Genomic DNA, 21,455 nt, shown 5'->3' with positions numbered 1-21,455 from the left:
TTCGACATCGTTTCAAAGTCCTACATTAACTGTCAAATGCGTAGTTTAAACACTATTTCCTACCCTAAAGAAAGTAAGTATTGAATGTGAAATTTTTATATGTTTCTGATTTGAAATTGAAGGGTGGAATTATGTGATGAAAAAAAAAGTGAAAAGAAAAAAAAATGATGAGAAAAGTTGAAAAGCAATGAAAGTGAAAAGAAAAGATAAAGAAAAATATCAAAAGGGTTGTGAAATCAGTGAGTTGACGAAGTGAAATTAGATTGAAAATGAGAAAAAGATGGAAAATCAAGATTGATCTCAATTTACTCCCTTATTTGTGAGTCGGGCCTTACATTACAAAGCTTAAAAGTCCTAATAACAAGGTCACAGTTGCCCAATATACTAGTGAAGAAGGGTTGTGAGAACCCGGGACCCGCCCCGAGCCCGTCTTTGGAACCGTTGACTTAGACTCACCCCGTCCCGAAACCCATTTGACCGGGTTTGAACCCGCCCCATCCGGGGCGAGTTTAGCACGGGGCCGAGTTTAAATCCAAGTCATTGACATCCCTAAAAATACCAATGAAATAATTAATTAACCGCACGTTAATCTCTTCTCATTTTAACTCATTTATTTAATGTCGTTTATCAATAATAAAAAGTGTTCCTCGTGCATCGCACATAATTTTTACTAGTTTTTTAAAATGTCTCTAAAGGGAAAATCAACTCATCACCCTCCACAGGACTGACTACTGCATACAAAAAAATATATAATTACTAACAAAAATATGTGTTACGATTATACATCGGCAGGGTAGCATAAATTCTTACAAATATTTTTACTAATCAAACTTGAAACACAAAAACCTCTAAAGCCAAAATCTTGCCCAGGTCCATCCAGTTGCTGCTGGAGGTATTTGAATTCGGTTACCGAATACTGCAGCTGACCCTCATTAATTAACATCTCGTACAACATTTGAACTTGAGCAAACTCAGCATACGTGGGATCACATTGCAGTTTCAGACAATACTCAGCATCCCAAATGCCTCGAGCTCCCATAGCCTTTTATTGCAAGGGACAATATCAAGTCGTAACAAAGATGTCCCACGTCACCACCAACCATGTAGAACTATTATCGGAATGTATTTAATGGACCGACACGAACTCCAGGATACTTGAGTGTATCTCGTAGAAATAGGAAGTTCATGGTGTAGGACAACTGTTTTAGGAGATCAGAAGCTCCATCGATCCAACTGTAGCTTGGCTTCAGCCATGTCTTTCTGTGCTTTCTTTCTCCGGTAAAATATTGGACAGTCTCGACTGACAAAGATATAATTTTTTAGGAAAAAAACACAAACCTTCATAAGAAACAACGGAAATAAAGCAATCAACAGCTTATCAAGGAAATAGACAACACTCATGCCAGCCTGACCTCCGCTGCCCCTCTAGTTTGTAAGATTCTTAAGGTAAGCAGCAGTATTGGCCATAGTCCACTACGACTTTCTTCAATCTAGGTAAGAGGGAAAGGGTTACAGATTCATTGGTGGCTCCGGTCTTACCTTGTTCAAGGAACCAAGATCAAAGACAACGTTCCAGAACAAGAAAGTCGCAATATTTGCAGAATTAGTATCCTGGTTTGAATCTCAGATGCAGCTGAACTTTTTCCATTTCACAATTTACACTCACTAATGATGATATTTACATCACACCACCAGATTAACAGTTCACAAGTAATGGATTATATCCCGTTTTATGGATAAACTTAAAGGAGTTGGTACCTGCATAGTGTGTAATGGATTACTTCAATTACCCTACATCGCCTCATTAAATAACTAAAAAACCATACCCTTTCTCTTACATTCCCAAAACCAGGTATCAACTTTCCACATATATGGTATGCTAAAATAACAAATACAAACACATATATGCAGGTGCAGCTAACCTAGTGCACAGCACATCCTGGTGAAGGGAGCCTTGGCATTCCTGGCATTGTGTCCATAGCCTCCCAAAAAGCTGCTCCAGTTCAGCAACTGAGAAGGAAATAGGTCCTTAAATGTTAAAATTAATAATTTAAGCAGCGAGAATTTCATGCATTTTAAATAAATTGAATACGCATTGACCATGACATGAGTAGCGATGGCTTTTCAGCATACCGTTAGCCACAGACTTGCAATAAAGTTCAGCTTCTCTTCCTTTGCAGTGCGAGCACAGAGTATGTTCGGAATTACTGGTACAAAGCACAAGAATGGTTACACTAGTGCCTAGTAAATTTAAAATTAATAAATATTCATGCCTTCCTCGTATAAGTTAGTAGAGCTACTGCATATTTGTTTGAGAACTACATTTATCTTGGCACGCCTATCTAAGAAAGCTTCATTATTCACTAGTATGGCCAAATTAGATGAAAGCCTAAAATAGTTGCCAAAGATTTTTGTTGGAAAACCAGTGTGTGCACAAAGATGAAAAATATGGGACACCAGCTGCCATGTTTGTGCCATTCCAAATTAAGTGAAAACATTATAAGGCTTGCAAAAAATCAATAAACCGAAGATAAAGCAGATGATGTGGTTAGTCTGAATCATTATCGTGAATCAAACATGGAATACGATCCGAGCTTTTACCTTATTAAAGCCTTGCATCCAATGCAGCTTAGTTGCTTTTTAGCAAATTTCATTATTCCACTGTTTGAAGGAGTAGAAATGGAAATGGACCTCGTGTGACTTCCTTGAAGTAGCTCTTTACTAGCATTCTTCAGGATGGGCTCAAAGATCCTTAGCAGTGGCTGCAAATTAATGTAGTTAATAGCTGTTGGAATCAACGAAAATTATAATTATAAAATAAAAAAACACCAATTAAATGGCACACCAACCTTGCTAATTTGATTTTCAAGGTAGTAATGAGGGTCTATCGGAATATTATTGTCTAACACATAGATGGGATCCTCTGACCTTTCGTATGCCTGTTTGCAATAGGTAATCGGGACTTATTTACATGCTTAATACAATCTGAGTTGTATATTAAACCAAAAAGTCAACAAACAAATTACCTTGGCACCTTTTGCAGCTTTGATAATGACATAAGGTACCCGATCACCAACATTTGGCGCAGTAGCCGCATCTCGCTATTAACCAAAGAGTAGATTTAATAGTCAATTTTTCTGAATATCTAATAAAACAACAATTCTTTCCCAATCAACAATAAGACGAGAATTTCAATCTGCAATTTAAGAACCCGAAAGATTTTAGGTATTGCGGACTATCAAGAGTTTCTTCCAGAAATATCATCAAATGGTGATATGAGGAACATGTAATAGTTATTGACGGCAAGGCCCACAAATGCATGCAAGCGCCCCGGGGTCTAGGAGCAAGGCGGGTCGAGGAGCGTGCTCACAAAGTCGGGAATGAGAAATAATGGTTTAGAATTTGGACAGATGGAAAAGATTGTCATATACCACCTAATATATATTAGACAGCATTAAATAACAATAAACAAATATTATTAATGGACAAGAAAAAATCAATGGCCACTACATCAAACTTCATTTAGAATGCATAGTGCCCATCTTTGTCCAAACACAACTTTCTTTGGGTCCTCTTTGTCATTACTTAAGCAACTTGACTCGCATTCTGATTTTAAGGCATACTTAAGAGGTGTACTTTACAGTCAGGGTGGGGACCTTGGCATATCTCTAGGTGCAGAGGCTACACCTTGTTGTGCCTTGAAGGTTCGAACCGACACAAACTCATCATGTCAGTATGTGGCCTAATTATCGCTCTGAGACACGTTTTTAACACCCAAATACTAGGTAAGGAACTTTAAAAAGATAGATAAGCGTTGATTTTCTGACTAAATGATATTTTTCTATTTTGGATAATATTTATTGTATAACATGATATTGATATTATTATCTTACAATTAATAATGAGATCTTTTATACAATATCATAAGTATTTTAAGTTAATTGGATTCTTTAATTTCTTGGGCTTAGAACTACTACCCAAAAATACTTGTTCACTAGATAAAAACCCTTTTCCCAACCTGGTAATCATGTTTAAAGAGAAAAAAAACCCATCCCACGGTTCAAGGAAAAAAAACACGGAGAATAAAATCCAACCTTCTTCCATTGATGTCGTCCGATCACTACTGTTTTAAGGTAATGATATTTCGATTTTGCTATGTTATTTCCGGGACTTGATGTTTTAGGAAAATATTTGGTAGAAGATGGCAAGTGGTCTTGGTTGTTTAAGATAATTGAAGAGCTGCGAAAACTTATATCATGTCATCATATTGGATAATTCGATCAACTACCATGAACCTCTAACTGGATAACAAGTTGATGATATTATGACTCTGATTGGACAAATACTTTAAAAACGTTTTTAGTGTTTTATAGGTGAAAGGAAAAAAAAACTTAAAGTATGTGTTTGGATAAGATTTTGTGAAACATTTTTGAAAAATATTTATAAAAAAGTGGCGTCCAAGTATAATTTTTAAAGAACAATTGAAATAAGTTTTACAATTAAAAAATACACGGGTTAAACATGAATTAAAAAGTTTTTATAGAATAGTTATCCAAAAACTTTCTTAATTATTTTTAGCTATAAAATCATTTTTACAAAAAATTGTCCAAACATTTTTTCAACTTTAAAAACGATTTAATAGAATAGTTGTCCAAACACATTTATTCCTAAAAAACTTCTAAAACATTTTATAAAAATTATTGTAAAAAAACACTTATACAAAAATTTGTATAAGCACTTGTCCAAATGAAGCGTAGGTATATATTTAATTACCTAATTACTTTTATATCTTAATGTAGTTGTGTAATTTCTAAATCTTTTATTTATATACATGCATGTGGGTCATTTTGTGCCCTTAAAAACCATAATTTTAGTATGGTACACTGGTAGTTACTTTAATATAAATACTTGGGCACACTTCAAATAGGATTATTAAAGGGTTGTTTTACCAATTTGTTTAGTGTATTAATTGTAGAAGAAGTATCACGGAGAATAAAATCCAACCTTCTTCCATTAATGTCGTCCGATCACTACTGTTCTAAGGTAATGATATTTCGATTTTGCTATGTTATTTCCGGGACTTGATGTTTTAGGAAAATATTTTGTAGAACATGACAAGTGGTCTTGGTTGTTTAAGATAATTGAAGAACTGCGAAAACTTATCACATGTCATCATATTGGATGATTCGATCTACTACCATGAACCTCTAACTGGATAACAAGTTGATGATATTATGACTCTGTTAGGACAAATACTTTAAAAACATTTTTAGTGTTTTATAGGTGAAAGGAAAAAAACTTAAAGTATGTGTTTGGATAAGATTTTGTGAAACATTTTTGAAAAATATTTATAAAAAAGTGTCGTCCAAGTATAGTTTTTAAAAAACAATTGAAATACGTTTTTACAATTAAAATACACGGGTTAAACGAGAATTAAAAGGTTTTTATAGAATAGTTATCCAAAAACTTTCTTAATTATTTTTAACTATAAAATCATTTTTACAAAAAACTGTCCAAACATTTTTTTCAACTTTAAAAACGATTTAATAGAATAGTTGTTCAAACACATTTATTCCTAAAAAACTTCTAAAACATTTTATAAAAATTATTGTAAAAAAACACTTATATAAAAACTTGTATAAGCACTTATCCAAATGATGAGTAGGTATATATTTAATTACCTAATTACTTTTATATCTTAATGTAGTTGTGCAATTTCTAAACCTTTTATTTATACATGCATGTACGTCATTTTGTGCCCTTAAAAACCATAATTTGAGTATGGTACACTGGTAGTACTTTAATATAAATACTTGAGCACACTTCAAATAGGATTATTAAAGGGTTGTTTTGCCAATTTGTTTAGTGTATTAATTGTAGAAGAAGTATATTATTTAGAACTAGTGGATTCTAAGCATATAGTTAATGCTTCGGAAGATAACGGGATTAGAAATATCAATTTTGGATATATTTGGGTGATTATCTGATGGATTAAATTTGGTTTATAGATTTTGGTATACTCGAGATTTTGACCAAGTTATCGCAATTAAAGTAAGGACATCAAGTGTGTACAATCCAATTCCGATATTATTTCGCACAAGCTCCACAATAATGGACGTGGATGCATATTGTTGTGATTGGTGTTTATTGATCTATTTCTGTTTGGAATTCGGCATTCTGTATTAAGTTATGTTTTGGTGATTTTCTGGTTGATAGGCATGTTATTTGAGTCACCTCTTGGTTCTTGCGGGTCAATGTTGTACAACAACGGTACACTTGTTAGGAGACCGCAATTATCATATTTCAATGAGTATTAACATCTTCAACAACAAAACAAAACAAAAAAATAAAACAACAAGTATTAACATCAAAAGACAGCTACTGTTATGGTTTAGTATACAGAATTGACATACCAAAATCACCTTAACATTTTAACTACTATATCACTCAAAAGCAGCGGAGAAACAAAATAAGGTCTCATAAAGGGTAAATTGATTTCCATCATTATGCTAGTTTTCCTACGTGAGTTAAAACTCAAGCTAACCAAGAGAGTGAGTTCAAACATTAGAGCTAATGCAGCGTTTTGAACACTATGAAACACATAAGAGCACCCACATTGGTTTGAACAAGTGGGTATTATAAATTTATAATACCTAATTGGCGTTCAAACCAATATGAGTGGTTATTATAATACCCACTCAGCGGCTAAGTGGATGTACGCGTTCAAATCCAACTCTCGGTGTGGCGCGTGCAGACCTTTTGCCTGACAGCCACCCCACACTTTCTGCTTTCCTTTTTTATTTTTTTTTAAAAAAAATTTAAAATTTTATTTTTTTAAAAAAAAATTATTTTATTTTTTTTATGCAGTAAACTTGATATATTAAATTAATTTTTATTTCTTTAATTTATTTTAATAAATCTGAATTAATTTTAAAAAATCCATAAAATTTTCGACGGCTAATTAACGGTTAGTTTAATAAAAAAAATCATCTATAAATACTCACCAATTTGTACAAATATTTTCATTCCAACACTCACCAATTTATACAAATAAACACCAATTTATGCAAGTGTGATTTTTTTTATATGTTGTACTTCTTCATTTTAAATTTATAATAATATTTTAATTTTAAATAAATAGCACTCATAAAATAAGAAAAAATAATGTTACGTAATAAATATATTTAAAAATAATATTATTATTATTTGCATTTAAATTGTGTAAATAAAATTTAAATTGTATTTATTTAATGTAAAATAAGAATAAAGATGAATTAGTGGACAACGGACCCACAAATAATGAGTGTTAATATTAAAAAGAATTTTAAAATGGATGTGAGAGAATGAAGGTGTTAATATAATGTGTATATGGCAAGTGAACCCCATGCTTTTTGATGAACCCACCACTGCGGATGCCCTAAGAAATCTATCATCTAAGCTGATAAATTTTTCCAAATCAACTATATCTTACTGAAGAAAAAATTACTTACCTTGCGCATCCTTTCAGCAAGCTCCACATGTGCCGCTTTAACCTCATAGTCATCTCCAGTTTTTGTAAGACCCTATGTGACAGGGAAAGACTAATGCTCAAACAGAACAGAACTAACTAAGACGCCCAAAAGCCTGAAGAAGTTGAGAGAAAGAAGGTGTTAAGAGCACTATTGTTAGTTCAATTTCATACCTTGGTGATCACTAAGAGTGATAAATCCATACGATTCATAAGAAGATCTGAGATTGTGCTCTTGACATACTGAACAGCGCCTGGAATATCTCGGTCTATGAGTATTTTGTTAAGACATTCGCTAACAAGGTTTTTTACCAACAGACAATTATCCCTTCGAACTGTTTCAATCCCTACAACCAGAAAAAGGAACCATTTCACCAAAAAGATAGCCAGAATGTAACTCTAATACACCAGCAAGTAGTGATAACGATGGTATAAAAAAGCTGAATGGCGACGCCATGTTCACCTTTCGTATCCATTTTGTCAAACTTGTTTGGGTTTGTCCAGTAAAGGCCAGCATATCTCTTCTTACTTATTAATAAATATGGATAGTAAACCTTCTCGAACTCGAGTTTTATGGGCTGTACAACAAAAGCAGACCATAGCATAAAAAAAATTATGGGTGTAAGAGGAAGGAGCCAACGAGAGACATAAAGGCAGCTAAAGGATTCAGTGAGGGTTCGAAAAATATGAAAAACATAGGAGAGCACAATTTCTGGTGAACAATTCAGATTCTCCCAATTCATGCTTGCAAGATGTACAGGTATAAAGGATCAAATGATAGCTACATAGCAAAAGGAGCACAAAAAACCTACAGACTAGTATACCTTGATGAAAGTACCGCTGATGTAGTCAGCGGCTTCTCTGCCCAAATTCATGGCTTCATCCACTGAGGACACACCAAACTGCACCATAATTGAATCGGTATCTCCATATATGACCTGCAATCACAATATTGTAAATTCTAAAGATATATTTATACTGTAAACCACTCAATGAGGTCTATTGTCGAGGGCGACCAAAAAGGATAAAAAGACCTATAAATTGCAGAAAGCATAAACATAACAAGATAAGAAACAAGCTCAGACTAGAATTATACTATTTCATATTGTGCAACTCTTCACAATAGAATGGAACTAGTCATAATCTACATCATATCGAATGTGATTTCAGCAAATCAAAATTGATTTTAAGCAATGTAAAAAATACTAAACAATCACAAATAGCTTTTAACTTTGCAAAAAACCATAAAACATAATTTTCACATCACAATTATATTATATCCTTAAAACAAATATATTTTCTCGCCATACATTAATCTCTCGTAGAATTATAAGCATCTTTGATTAGCTGGTTGCAGAGAAACTAATAAAGAGAACTTGTTTATTTTAAATAAATCATTCGTTCGAAAAAATGCTACAACCAATTTTTACAACCACTGAAATAACCTTGAAATTTTATTGCCATCCTATATATTCGAGGTAAAGCTGAGCAATCTTATTTGCAGCCTCTTGAAAATATAATATTACAGAATATTAAATTAAATATTGAACAACATTCAACAGTAAATTTTGAATCACAAATATTCATTCTTGGGATAATTAATTAACACATATTTGTTCGAGACTTTCGCAGCTCAAATGTGTTGACAAGTACATGCATTTTAGTTTGACAGTGTGTTATAATTTGGTAGTAGGAATATGATTGAAATCATATACATAAAATGAGAAGCTACATTCCTGACACCATTCATTTATGGCATAAAAAAAGTTGTACACATCATATTGTGGAGTTTGTTCGATCCTAAATTGTAGGAGGAAAGTAATCATGAGTTATCTATATAGCATAAAGAATATTATAAGTTGTGGGGGATGGGTAAATTAAAAATTTATGGGGAAACTCTTTTTTCTTTTTGTGGAGAGAGATTATAATATTTTCTGTTGTTCAAGTAGAAACCAGTGAAGAAGAATATGGGGATTCTACCTCCACCTCGGATTATGGGACAGATTTGACATTTATATCTCATCTAAAATAAGCTCTAGATGAATTAATTTCCATAAAATTGATAATATCTTTTTTTAATTAAATTAAGGGTCTCACTGCCATCACAAACAAACTTTTCCAAATATCAGACCCCAATTGGAACACAAGTACAACCCAAGAAGGATTTCACCTCCACTACATGAGTAATAGTGACACTGGTTGCTATGGACAAGTGATATGAAGTGGAAACAAAAATGTTTGCTCTCAACGTTGATTATCACAAAAAATTAATTTTCGGTTCCTCTCATGCATATTACTTTGAAAAGTTTAGTCTTGAATAGTTACAGTATGTAGAAGTAACCAACAATTTCTTGTTCTCCCGCACCAGTTATTACTTGAAACGAAGTCATCTCGCAGATGTGTACATATTCTAAGCTTTACTTTACTATTTCCTGGTGGAACAAAGAGACTACTGTCATGTTCTATTTCACTGCTCAACAACTTAAAAGCGCCACATGTATAATCAGTAACCACACTCACAAACCACCAAACAGAGTCCTTCAGTTAAACATGATTTACCAGATAAATAAAAGTCTCGTCCAGAGATTTATCTCCCATACATACCTCTGCATTGTGCTCATAGCCCGCAGCAATAATGAATTTATCTTCCACGAGTTTCTTTGTATGTTCAATCATCTGACGACCTTTAAAGGAATAATAGTTCATCAGTTCAAATGAAACTTTAAAATTGAGATTAGTATATAGTAGGAAAAATTTCATGGATTGTACGCTTTGCGTCGTGCATTTTCACAAGAGGAATTACCATAGCTGGTGACACTTGAAGATATCTCTAAACAAGGTAATTGACCAACTGTAGCTCCTGTAAACCCATATACAGAATTTGCACTTATCTGAAAAACCGGGAAATACATTTGCTAAATATATAGGCGTACAAGAAGTGCTCATGCAATAAAATATAAAATCAAACACAAGAAAGCACCAAAGATGCCAGAATATACCTTTAAAGCCAATTGACGACCATCTAGGACAGCTTTCTCAAGAGGATCCTTTGCTTCCTAAAATCCAACCAAACCATTGGTCTATGTAGAGTTATGTTCTGTTAAAGATACATAAATGATTGAACGAACTAGGATGACTTGCAGTAGGTTTCAAATCTCTACATCATTTTATGTCCATTTTCATTTTTCTGTAGCTGTCACCATCCGAAAACAATTAACATCACCTATGTCCGGTCCATTGATCATATCCAAGAGTGTCCTCCAGTATCTTCAGGAAACTCAGTTACAGTCACATACATACAAAGATTATGAAATGGAAACTAATTTCTAGGACTTATCATTTGGTAACTTGGGTGCTCTTCCTTCCCTTTTCCTTTCATTGATTATTTCATTCGTCTTCTTCTTTTGTTTCTACTTGAATGGAAAACCTGAGAGTTCTCCATTTTATTAAATAAATATGTCGAGCTAAGAAAGAGTGATGTGAAAGATGTTCAGTTGGTATTGGTACTGCAACCACTGAAGAAATGAATGGTCAATAGAGGTAATCTCAAATATATTCTCAAATTATGATAATTTCTGACGTTTTCGAAAATCAAGAAGGATTTTACCCAAAAAATGTGACAACCAATGTCAAAGCGATGTTCATCCCTAATCTCACTGATTGGCAAGAGAACAATGAAGTCAAAAGTTTTTTATAGGCATTCTTTTTGGGATTTTTGCATCATCCTTTGCATCACATTAGATTTATAATAGCTCTTCGAAAAATAATTGAATCATGTATGAAAAAAGTAAGCATTTCAAACTCCACATCATGTGTAATCCCAAGCAGGAAATTTAACTGTCATACTACACTTGATATAGCATCCATTGGTAGTTAATAGAGTACATCCAAGTTATACAGAATAATAAAGCGACCAACTTCACAATAAAAAAACCAAGCAATATCATAACAATTTATAGAAAATATCTCATGGAAACCTTTAAATCTGCTTTAGCCCTTTTACGAGCAGCCAAAAGTTCTTCAAGAATTTCTGGAAGTATTCCCTAAAATGAAACTTATCAGTTCAGAAAAATAACAGTAAGTGAAACTACATAATAAAGTACAGAATTTTATCTTAATAAACATTTACCTTCTGTAAATTTGGTTTCACAAACGTCTCACCAGATGGGGTTTTGTTGACGCATTCTGGAGGCAGATTAAGCTTTCGAATATCTTCAGGAGTTACCTATAGAATAATCATCAAGAGACAGTAAACATTCAAACTTCTATAATTCAAAAATCACTTGTAATCCCAAAGGCAGTTGATGGAAAAGTAGCTTACCAGGGTGCAATAACACAAGTTATATGCCATCATAATTGATGGATATAAAGATGCAAAATCAAGTGTAGCAATGGGCTTCTCATAGAATCCTGCTCTAGCCTCCAGAACCTGAAAAAAAAAAGACCCAAAAAGAAAAAAAGAAAAGAATCTCATAAGCAAGGATTCATTCCATGCATTAGGGTGTATTTCGTCTGTTTAGGTTCCACAAGAGGTAGCAAAAAGAAAAGGATGAGGTTATAAAACAGATGAAACGCTTCAAACTTCAAGCAATAAGTATGTCCTTGTTGTGTAAAGCAGGAACTAAAGACAGACGATTAGGAACAAAATTAATTGGATAGGCCAAAGAGCCTGACCCAGATAATCCAAAAACAAAACTTCAGAAGCTGTCTACAAAACTATCAGTACAGTCACATCACTACTCATTGTGATCAAGATTCGATTCATGTCAGTCAAACTAGTGCACACATTTAATAGCCAACAAAATGACTTTCGACATTGGTTCTCTAGAAACCTTCAAATTGTCAAAAGAATCGAAAGTGTTAAGAAATTGACTAGGACCTGACTCATCTCAAAAGCTAGCTCAAGAGGTGGGGGTTGCCCTTGTCTACCCAGGAACTCTATCCTACCGATGTGGGACAATATTCAACACACCCCCCACACGCCCAAGAATGAACATTTGGAGCGTGGAGATATTAACGGGTGGCCTAACTATAGGCAGCCCAATTATGGGCAGTCCAACACACACGGAGGACCTGGGCTCTGATACCATGTTAAGAAATTGACTTGGACCTAACTCACCTCAAAAGCTAGCTCAAGAGGTGAGGGTTGCCCTTGTCTATATTAAGGGCTCTCAGGAACTCTATCCTACCGATGTGGGACAATATTTCAACAGAAAGATTTATGATATTCAACGAGTCTCAAATTTCCAAGGAACTTTTTCCAGTCTCCATATATTTAGGCACATGGAATAAAAGCTTCCAAGCATGACTGTTTCAAGTCCCTATTCAAAATTACCTGTGTAAAATATTGAACGGTTGAAAGATCTTAAGAACCTTTACTATTAATACGAATTGAGGATTTTAGAACATTTCGGTAGCGTACGTTGACCATTCACATAACCAGAAAAACAACTCTATCATGAGGATACACGATGTGCAAAGTTTGCATTAGAATCCACGTAAAACGCATGTGGTTACATGTCTAGAAAACAAAATGCACACTTACGGTTGCACCCTCAAATGTTCCCTGTTCTGATCCAGCCTGTTTCACATTCGGAATGAGAAGATTCTTTTGCTTTGCTTTCCTTAGAAGCTGAGAAAGGACCTGCAGAAAATTGTTATGATTTAGATCTGTAGTCGGAATCCTTCATCCATCCAGTCAGTAATCAACATCCTGAAAGTTTAAGACTCCAGATAACCTTAATGCTCTGCCCTCTGGAGAGTAGAAATGAGATGGGAACACCTGTTACTCGAGCCATCTCCACATAGTTGTAAATAAACATCAACTTGTCCAGAAGCCGTTGTGGAAGGTAAGCATCCTGCAAAAACTCCATACTTTACAGCAATATGCAATGAAATTGTTTCTATCCCTATGATTATTCATACTAAAAATCTTTAACGTCAATTGCCAGTTCTCATCAAACATGAGAAACTATATATATTTATGACCAACTATTGGAAATTAATTAGATCTCTCATAGGTAGATTACAACTGCATTACAGGTTTATATTCAACAGAAACTTATCACGATATTATCATCGAAAAAAATCATTTGTTCGCAGGGTCATAAGAACAGTGATGTAACTAAATGCATAAACTAGCCCGTGACTACTGGCTGATGGAAGAGTTTTGCCATGGCTTATTTCTTGACCAATTCTTCAGTGCAATAGCAATAGAGAAGTTTTCTTTCTTACATTCCTTGTTAGACCAGGACATATGGTGTTTGTTCAAATTTTAGAAGCCTATAATGATGAAATAAGTATAATCAAAATCATAAATTCATAACTTTTGTATTTTCCATGAAAGAGACCAATAGTGTGGAATGATTAAATAAAAGAAAATGTTCTTAGTATATAAAGAAGCATCCTTATCAACAAAAAAACAAAGTTAACCCCTTCCTGCATCCGTAAAACGTCTTCTCAAGTGTTGGTCATATATTCCGCACATAAATAAGTAGCAAACCAACTAATTAATATACCAGGATGTCGGGATTGCTTTTGCAGGGGTTCAAACACAGAACATTATGTTTTGTTACCATGTTAGAATACTTGAACCTCTACAAGCACTCTAAAATTTTTCAAATATTGGTGACTCATGTTAGGCAAGTGCATTTGCACAACTTAACAAAATTTACTGGAACAAGACAATAACAAAGGTTGCAATTGGATTGACGGATTTGAGTGGATTTGATTTCAAATCCACATCTCAAATCCATTGTATTCATTTGGCTCAAAATTGAAATGATGGATTTGAAATCATTTGTTTTGTTCATATATATTCTTTTGCTTCAATTTCCACTGTGTTTGGAATCACGGATTTACATGGGATTTGGTGGGATTTGGAATTGAAAATACCGTTTGTTTTTGGCAAAACGGGATTTCAAAAGGGGATTGCTATTTGTTGGGATTTCATGTGATTTCATTTAACTAAGTGAAATCCTTATAAAATTGATCGGATTTCATGGGATTTCATGAGATTTTTATAAAAATAATTAAATTATTTTTAATAATAAATGTATAAACGTTAGTTATAAATTTTAAGTTTTCTTAAAAAAATTTTTACAAAATATCATTTATATAAAATTTATACTATCAAATTCCAATATATATTTTAACTTTCTGCCAAACACCAAAATGGAATTCTAATTCCATGTATCTAAAATTCAATTCCAAATCCAAATCCAATTCCAAATTCCATTTTTTAGGCATCCAAACACACTATCCACACTCCTACCTTCATTTGAAATCCTCTCACAATTCACAAATCAAAATCTTTCCATCCAAACACAACCAATAGGATTCTGCACTTTGATGCACCAACAATAAAGTAGTGGATGAAATACACTAGATTCAGGAAATTGCACCTTCAAACAATAGACAGCAAGACGCCTCCTGGTTTCTGAGTTTCCGTTCTGAAGGTCGGATATGATTGAATGATGAACATCCTCTTTCTGCACACATATAGATAGTTAAACAAATAAAACATCAACTTAGTGCAATAAATTACATAATAGCACTAAACAAATATGAATGTACAGTAATCTTCTAATAAGGGTGAAAAATTATTTTAAAAAAAGTGAACCATTTACGAATATCTTTTCACAGGCAAGGGAGAATTATGTGCGCCATATGTCTCCCAGAAAAAAAATCGTATTTACAGCAAGAAATGTGATGTTCTCTATGATGTGATGTTCTCTATGTGGTGTATGGTTGAGTAAAAGTATATATGTAAAGAATTAGAAGGTTTGGCCAAAATTATTTGTCATAGAAAATAATTAAAAAACTTGTCACATAGTCTGGGAACAATAAAAGCCAAGTGCCTTTAAGGCCGAAAAATGACTTATTACACAGGTTCCAGCGGAAGACTCAAAATCAATTTCATACAACAATCCAGGCAAAACAAATATATCCAACAAGGATACGAAAAGCAGAAAGATCAAGAACAAAAAAATTAAGCTTTGTGCATTGCAGCGTGAAGTGCATCAGGAAAAAAAAATCAAAAGTAAAATAACCAAAAAGAATTTTAACCTGCTCATTAAGAAAGTGAGCTGACACAGAATTCAGTGAATAAGAGCTTAACTTGTAATCCCTTTGCATTACCTGCCCAAAATGAAGTGGAATGGAATAATCAAAAATATTCACGCATGGTAGGAAGAGATTCAAAAGCCTGTGGAGTCATCAGAAATATAACATATATCATATGATATAGGTCCAATTGTAGGTGGGAGTAACAGAAGCAGGGAACCTGAAGCAGATCAAATTGAACTCTTCCTTCAATTGACACTTCTTTGCTTTCACGTGTCCCATATTGTCTGCAGAAATGAACGTAGGTGCCATGGTTTCAGTGGAATATAAACTGAGGAACTTGATAAATCAAATTCGCACCTCTACATTTATATTTATAGATATAAAATAAAATAAAATAAAATAAAATGTACTGACGTTACATAGATGTAAACTTGAACACATATATTCTGCCAAAATTTTGCATGGAGAGGCATGCAGGAGGCTTCATCTAATCTAGAGACCATAGGGAGGTAAAAATTAAAGAGGACAATCAACTTACAACTGACTCTCATATTTTTCAAAAACACTCAAAAGGGGACTTATCTGTCAACAAGTAAAAGTTTGTAAGTTGTGGGCCAATCCAAGAATATCCTGTCCTTTTAGCTGAGATCAATTCATCTATCCTCCTCAGATAATAAATAGCAGTTCAAGGTAAACAGGCACGCAAGGTTTTGGACACATAATAAGTAATCTCTTGAATTTGTGTACTTGATCAATCCACTTCAATTATGGCCATTGGAAATATGCTCCGCGTTATGACTCACTATCAGCTTGTAAAATGATGCAGAAAATTAAAAAGAACCCATAATCAGTTGCAAAGGTGACATGGAGAATAAAAGGGTTGCAAATTTTAAGAGATTCTAGTCTCCAATAAATCCTCTGCATGTATCCGTTTACTCGAATCCGGAACAGTTCACTTCGTGCAGCTCAAGAAACTATATGACAATGTTTTCTTTGAAAGCTTACATGCTAAACAAAAATATTGATTTCTAAAACACCTCGGATATAGGTAGCATTTTTTATAAAATCTAGCAGTGAATTTTTTGCTGTACATGCATGGGAGTGAGACACGAACCTGAGGTCTCCCCATGACCTGTCTCTGATATCAAAGATGGATGCATGCATATATAAACCACTCTAGTTAATGTCCCTACTTGGATAGCTATACAATTGACTTCTTTTGCACTGTTTTCAACCTATTTGATGGTTCCTAATCTCACCAGTCAGATATCAATCCAAGATACACAAAAAAAATATTGGACTCCTATGATTTCACTAATGGTACCAGTCACTCTTCAGAGCCTTAAGTGGACGATATTCGAGTTACTGCTAAAGTACAGTCCTAATGCAAAATATGAAGTTTTTTTTTTAATAAGAACCGATAGTATATTATATACGTGAAGGCTTATTAAAATATGAAGTTTTTTGGAATCTATACAGCAAAAAAAATTAAGGATCCAAACAGAAAACTTCTCTGATTTTAATCACTCTTCAGAAGAGACAAGAATGACATAATATTTCCTTATCGTCACCGGGAAAGCTTGTCCAAAGATTAGTAGCATGCCGGCCTCTATTCATGAATCCATGAATTAACCGATATGATACAAAACGTCAACTCTGTATGTTACAGAATGCTTGACGTTTAGAACAGGGTTTTGGCTCGCAACTGAAAGTAGTAGTATCATGTGGTTCAATAAGTATTTTCAGCTCCATTGCCCTCAATAGATCTTCAAGTATACTGTGGTATTGGTATTTTGTTATCACTGTGCCTTAACAATTTTAGTAGACAATCCACTGTTCAAACCAAACCCTTTTAGGACAAAAAGAAGTGCATCTTTTTATTAAACTTTATTGGTGATGCGTGAAGAATAATAAGTATTAACAAAATATAGAAAGCAAGCACATCAATAAAAATAGTGTACCTTGGAACCACATAAATACATAACTCAGACTGTTCGATAGTTAGCAAGCACATTCGCCTTAGAACTTTAAAAAATACATCACTCGGAATTAACTGCAACACTCATCATTCTTACAACATTTAAGTTGCACAGGGGATAATTTCAAGATGAAACAGTTACCTTTTTGGCATAAAAGGAAAAAAATAAATACTCATGATAATTCTGATGCTTGATTATATTATAAATAATCATGACCTGGATGAAAAAGTAGTATCTTTGACACGGACTCTGCTGTTTCGGATGCGTCCAATTATTGGGAATTCAGCTATTCCCAAAACCTCAGCTCTCTGCATTGCAGGAAATTTTTTGTTAACAATGTTTTGTCCTTTCGCTCTTACGAACCAAATAATTTCAAGACTCGTGGAAAATAAAATATTAAGAGATAGAGTGACGCAAAAATCAAAGGAATAAATTCTAACCTGAATGAGGTAAGGTAAATCAAATTTGCATATATTGTAACCAATTATAATATCTGGGTCCACTTCCCGAACAAGGTCCTGCATTTAGAAGATGAAGATAATTCAGATGGGATGTACAACTGCTAACGCGAGCTTCTTTCTAGACGCAAGTGTGCTACTCGTGCAGTGCTGTTCCAGAAAGGAGAGTATGATCTGTCCATGACTTATTAATCTCAATCAACTTTTTAAGAAACACGAGAGAGCTAGTCAGTGCCAACCACGGGAACGAATTGAATATATAATTTGTTTCCATGATAAATCTCACTGCATCTCCAACATTCTTTCCTATTGCGTGATTTAACTTGTATGTGCTCATGTGTTTATATATATATATATATATATATAGATTACTAAAACGTGGGAATGTAAATCAAATGGAAAAAAAAAAGTCAACACGTTAAGTCCAATTAAACAACTACTCAGTCATATCAGAACTGGTTGGGAATATAATATGAAAGTGAATGAATCAAATTTCTTCTGAACCCAACAAAGTAGTTTGGCATGTGATGTGAATAATTTGATCCAAGCATAGCAGATGTACTTTAAAAAACCATTACCCTCCAAGCTAATAGAACCTCCTTTTCCGTGTCAAATGACATAACATCAACACCAACAATAGGTGCGCATGACTTCAGGGTCATCACATTACGAACCAATGGCTGATCCTCACCCTGCAAGGTCACTAGATTCGCTACCTACAAATTGAAAAAGGTCAGAGACTGAAATTCTGACAAAAGAACTATCACATTTAAGTCATGTACATGGTCACATAGATTCTAAAAGATGATCAGTAAACCTGGATGACAGGATCGTGAGTTGGCTCGGGAAAGAGACCTTTACGACCAGCACACTCGATGTCAAAACTTAGTATGCGAAATGGAGCCATCTTTGAGAATTCTCCTTCAGGAACATGCGAGATCAAGTCTGAAAAACTGAGAGCGCCAGTAAAGGAAAAAATGTTCAAAGCAGTCAAAGTCTGCTAAGAAAACAACATAAGTTTCATTGCTAAGACTCTTAAAAATGTCCACGCACAAGGATACAGGCAATCGAATTCTAATTGGCAATAGGAGAGACTTCTTGCTGTCTTCTTATATTTTCCAGCTGAAATTTCGATCCAGTTACCCCCAACAATGTTACGATCAATCATGAACCGGAGAGCAAAAAGAACATTGCTCTCGTATGTCATAAAACTCTTCATCCCAAGTCCATCAATTTGTATGCCCCGATCAAGGATACCTGCCAAGCATAAGAAATAATTATGAAGTTTTGAAAAAAATATATAGTGTGCTATCTTCATCTCAAATTGCCTTGCATACACTTTGAAATAGTTAATATAACCAATAATTGCTACTTCTCATTTAAAAGCAATAAGTGCATTCCAGAATACAATATCACAAATAAGTAGGAACTTACATACATAATTACGAGCACTCATTTAGTGGTGTATGGACCATGGACCTACAGTACATGCTACCTCATACTTAGATGGACATGTAAAATACATACAAGTTTTAAGAGATGAAAAACAGTATTTCATACCACGGCAGCTGGTAACCATAGTTGGCAAAGCCACTACAATTTTAAGAAAGGCCTGAGAACTCTGCTGCTGATAATACATGATGCTTCTTCTCTGAATCAGTTCAATGCGGCGAACAAATTTGGGAACCTTGCTGTTTTTGTTTGATTCTCTCATTCTACCCTGTAGTAGCAACCAAGTATGAATAGATGGAAATCAATATATTTATCTGCACCAGCTTGACTGTAAGCAGACAAAATTACCTCAAGAATTTGATGGAAACGGGAAATATCATCTGGACCCATTCCTGTAGGGCAGCTGATATAAAAATAGGGTTCAAAACCATGAACGTGACAGCAAACACTGAGTCCTGGCCAGGATATAAAAATTCTTAGAGGTGCTTGTTATCCAGGTACGTCTTTTCAGGTCCCTTGTTAAACAAAATTATTAATTCCAAGTACAACAGCCGCGGTGGTCACCGAAAATAATACAACTCTAAAGAAACATCAAATCCAAATTCTAGTGATGCAACCATTGATTCTTTCCAAAAAGACTATTATGCATGTTAGATTTATAAACAAATTGCTAAATGCAAATTGTCAGTTAAACCTTAAAGTTTCTGATGTTGTATTCCGCAACAAGATAAGTTAAATTTGAATCTTAAAAAAGAAAATTAATCGACTTTGATGTTCAAAAGGAGATATGCCATATCACTGTAAGAGCTACGTTACTAAAACACAGGTGCATTGATTCCAGACATCTTCCTCTCAAATGATGAGTTGAGCAACACAAAAGAAATAATGGATTTTTAAACAATGTTCTCCCAATTTCCAATGAACAAGGGCCATTTACATTATCTGTCTCCCATTTGAATTAATAAGTGAAAAATGCATGCACTGTGTTTTTTTTTACTGAAAGACAATTCTTTGATCACTCCACAGTAATGAAATTCGCCTTTCCTCACAGAAACATGTCCTATAATTTTTTATTTATCAATGCCTGCATATGGACATGGATTAAGAATTCCCAGATTTCAGGGGGTGGAAAGAGAGAACCTTCCTTGGTAACCCCAAATATCCGCAAAATCGCAGCTGGACCGGAAAAATTTGGTAAAAGTTCCTTGTGGCTATCCCCGATGACATAGTCGATTTCCAACTGTTGAAATACTGCAAAAAAAAAATAACATAATTAAAGAGCGAGTTTCATCCTAGTTCCAGTACAAAAAAATCCAATTTTTATTTGAAAAACATCATATTTACACAATTAACATAGTTGTCGTCCCCATCTGCACGTAAGATAAACCAAAATGTTGTTTATTCTGCAAAGACTTTGGTATACAAGTAACATAAAGATGATAAACCTGACTTGGAAAAAATATACCATAGTCCTATAATTTTCAGGCTTCGAGAAACATTACGCCAAACAATAACGACGATAAATTCGTTCTCGCATACCAATGCTTTCAAGTACAACGCAGCAAAAAAAAATGACGGGAATTTAAGAGTCAAAAAGCACACAACCGAACCCAAATAAATAAAATAAAGCGGCAAGAGTTTGATTTTTCAGCACGTACCGATATTTTGGGATTGAGAAAGAAAGGATTGTGAGATCACCGGACGCTTCCACTTTGCGAGACGCCCAGCGACCGCACGGCGCTGGGTCTCTTCCTCCTCGTAGTGGAGGAGGGTTTCCTCGAGGAATACGTCCTCGTCTAATTCCTCTTCTTCCATCACCGCCTGTTGCTTCAATTGAGGTGATGGAGTCGCCGGCGTCACCAGCGGCGGAGCCCCCCGCTTTCTCATGTTGCCGTTAGAGCTCATGACAGTGAAACGGTGATGAAGCGCTTAGGAGGGAAACGCTTGTAGAATTCCCGCCAGTAAGAACGAGGGTGATGAGTTTGTAGAGAA

At 34.4% G+C, this 21,455-nt stretch overlaps 1 protein-coding gene and 1 long non-coding RNA gene across 3 annotated transcripts in view; one reads left to right on the top strand and one right to left on the bottom strand.

Annotated features, from left to right (window-relative positions):
* The window catches only part of LOC140887228 (uncharacterized), a 65,364-nt gene that overhangs the window by 34,587 nt on the left and 9,322 nt on the right, over positions 1-21,455 (top strand). The window lies entirely within an intron of this gene.
* LOC140886714 (DNA polymerase delta catalytic subunit) lies at positions 703-21,439 on the bottom strand. Of its 2 annotated transcripts, XM_073293445.1 has the most exons (30): positions 21,122-21,439; positions 20,604-20,714; positions 19,812-19,918; positions 19,572-19,731; positions 19,073-19,268; positions 18,829-18,964; positions 18,590-18,727; positions 17,994-18,071; positions 17,770-17,861; positions 15,792-15,858; positions 15,575-15,646; positions 14,911-14,997; positions 13,246-13,365; positions 13,053-13,151; positions 11,829-11,936; positions 11,637-11,732; positions 11,485-11,550; positions 10,507-10,563; positions 10,311-10,398; positions 10,112-10,191; positions 8,332-8,445; positions 7,971-8,085; positions 7,682-7,854; positions 7,491-7,562; positions 3,027-3,101; positions 2,850-2,939; positions 2,602-2,762; positions 2,134-2,207; positions 1,923-2,010; positions 703-1,300 (listed from the first exon to the last, which is right to left on the bottom strand). In XM_073293445.1, exons 1-30 carry the CDS (start codon positions 21,366-21,368, stop codon positions 1,213-1,215), a joined length of 3,255 nt encoding a protein of 1,084 aa, XP_073149546.1. In that variant the 5' UTR covers positions 21,369-21,439; the 3' UTR covers positions 703-1,212. The 2 variants fall into 2 exon arrangements, with proteins under 2 accessions (XP_073149546.1, XP_073149547.1); XM_073293446.1 differs by lacking the exons at positions 19,812-19,918; positions 20,604-20,714; positions 21,122-21,439 and adding an exon at positions 19,446-19,490 and having other exon boundaries at positions 19,572-19,700.

The sequence above is a fragment of the Henckelia pumila genome, chromosome 3 (genome assembly GCF_033568475.1).
Source record: "Henckelia pumila isolate YLH828 chromosome 3, ASM3356847v2, whole genome shotgun sequence".
Lineage (NCBI taxonomy): Eukaryota > Viridiplantae > Streptophyta > Magnoliopsida > Lamiales > Gesneriaceae > Henckelia > Henckelia pumila.
Note: the sequence above shows the minus strand (reverse complement) of the source record. Positions and strands in the feature narration are given on the sequence as shown.

Excerpts from the sequence above, each read along its gene's own strand:
- LOC140886714 (XM_073293445.1), bottom strand. The coding sequence starts at position 21,368 with ATGAGCTCTAACGGCAACATGAGAAAGCGGGGGGCTCCGCCGCTGGTG. Across the intron at positions 3,102-7,490 it reads TTGCTGAAAGGATGCGCAAG|CGAGATGCGGCTACTGCGCC; the intron begins GTAAGTAATTTT and ends TTTGGTTAATAG. Across the intron at positions 2,763-2,849 it reads TTGAAAATCAAATTAGCAAG|CCACTGCTAAGGATCTTTGA; the intron begins GTTGGTGTGCCA and ends ATTAATTTGCAG.